The 1,925-nt window shown below is 47.3% G+C and overlaps 1 protein-coding gene across 1 annotated transcript in view; it reads left to right on the top strand.

Moving 5' to 3' along the window:
• Positions 1–77, top strand: part of CHIA (chitinase, acidic) — a 7,678-nt gene extending 7,601 nt beyond the window's left edge. Inside the window, 1 exon segment of the mRNA XM_023534989.1 lies at positions 70–77. Within this exon segment, the coding sequence (XP_023390757.1) occupies positions 70–77 (8 nt within the window).
• Positions 78–1,925: the final 1,848 nt, after the last annotated feature.

The following is a 1,925-nucleotide window of genomic DNA, read 5'->3' as shown; positions in this document are numbered from 1 at the left end:
GGGCTTGTCTTTGACACCAGCTGTGATTGCTGCAACTGGGCATAAACCCGACCTGTCTCCATTCCCTAGGGTTCTGAACAGTCTCCTGTGTTTAGCACATGTTGCTCCTACCTAGAGTTCTGCAATAAAATCCATCAGTCAAAACGTGAGTGTCCTTGGTGTTTAGCGATTTGAGTGGAAACCTTCGTAGATGTGAAAATACAGGCTGTGCTTGAGGGAGAGTGGAGGAAGCAAGTGTATGAGGAAGTGGTGGAGACAACAGCACAATCCCCTATCTGCCGCATCGATCAGCACGAAGATCGAAGGCTGTCAGGAGGAAATGTTTGAAGGTTTGGTGCTGGGATGGGATGTGGACATTAATAATAAAGGCCAAGCTTGGTGACTGTCCTCAGGAAAGAGCCAAAGTGATTTCATGAGACTCGGGGGCACAGGCCTGCCCGGCTCCCTCAAGGACAGAAAGCCAGAGCATTCTCTTCTGCTGAGGTCCCAGAGCCGGTCCAGCACCTCCTAGATTGGCAGTTTTGGAAAGATCTGTGCAGTGAGCTCCTTTTGGGGTGTCTGTTCAGCCCATGGGCCAGCGGTGTCCCTTTCTCAGGAGATTGCTGTCCTCTCCTTGAACCCATAGTGGTGGTCACCACCTACTGTGCTCGTATTGCTTCGTGTCCTCCCCTGGCTTGGCTGGTTGACTAGGGTGGACATCGGACTTCACAGGCCAATCAGATTATCACCACTTTCAATCAGCAACCAGAAGCACGGACTGGCTGTCAGTCCCTGAGAGTGGCTGGGCCTGTAACGAGTAAGCTCAGGAGCCGTAGTGAGGGTCTGAGAAGGGCAAGTTTGCCTGGATGCAGAGGAGGAAGACCGAAGGGGAGCTACCGAGAAAAGCCACAATGCCAAGGAGCGAGAACACTTACCAGATGGCTTTTCAACCCGATTCCAGCGCCTTCTTGAGGCCCCGATGCATTTCTGCCTGTGGGCTCCGTAAAACACCCTTATAACCGTATGCTAAACTATTCTTTGCTGCTTAAGCTGGCTCAAATTTGTTTCTTTCATTTGCAACTAAAAGACTCCTAGCAATATAGTGAGAATGTAATTGCTCTTATTTTTTTCTGGCATGCTTATTATGTGTCAAACACTGTTTTAAGTGTTTTACATGTATTTTCTTATTTAATTTTCCCAGCAACCTTGAGAGGAAGATAATATTAATTCCAGGAAACTGAGGCACAGAGAACTTAGGTAACCTGCCCAACATCACACAGCTAATAAGGTCCAAAGCCAGACTTAAAGCCAGGCAGGCTGGCTCCAGAGCTCACAGTCCTAACGACTTTGTTCCATTGCCGCCCTTCACCCAGACCTCAGTGTCCTCATGGCAGCTGGCAGCACTGCTGCTAGCCATGAGGCACATACAGCTTTCTGGGTAATGAACAGTCATGAACTTGCAACACTTACTGATTATTTACTATGTGCCAGCTAATGTTCTAGGTGCTGCAGACACGGTGGTAGTTTGGATTTTATTACAAGTGAGCTGAGAAACCACTGGAAGGTCCTAGCAGGGATGAAGGGCTGACGACATAATCTAAATTCAATATCGATGAGAGAGGGCTGGAATAGAGTCCCAGAATATAGGAAAATAGCACTCATGTGATAAGCACTCAGTGTTTATAGCTACTGTATTGACTTCTGAGCACTTGTGACATGCCTTGGTGATCAAAGACATAGATATGGGAGACCAGTGTCCTCAATGAACAGGTGAAGGCAAGAGTCAATAAAACTGGGTATCGTTATGCATGCATTACATCTCCAGCCAAAGAACGATAAAGTCTGGAGTAAAATAAGATGTAGGAATTTGGGGGAGTCTTTTTTAGAAGGAGTTTCCTATCTAGGTCACTATCAAGACGAATAGCACTGAGGAGGTGACATGAGGA

Source organism: Pteropus vampyrus, unplaced genomic scaffold (assembly GCF_000151845.1).
Source record: "Pteropus vampyrus isolate Shadow unplaced genomic scaffold, Pvam_2.0 Scaffold6, whole genome shotgun sequence".
Lineage (NCBI taxonomy): Eukaryota > Metazoa > Chordata > Mammalia > Chiroptera > Pteropodidae > Pteropus > Pteropus vampyrus.
This window is presented reverse-complemented; position numbering and strand designations above follow the sequence as displayed.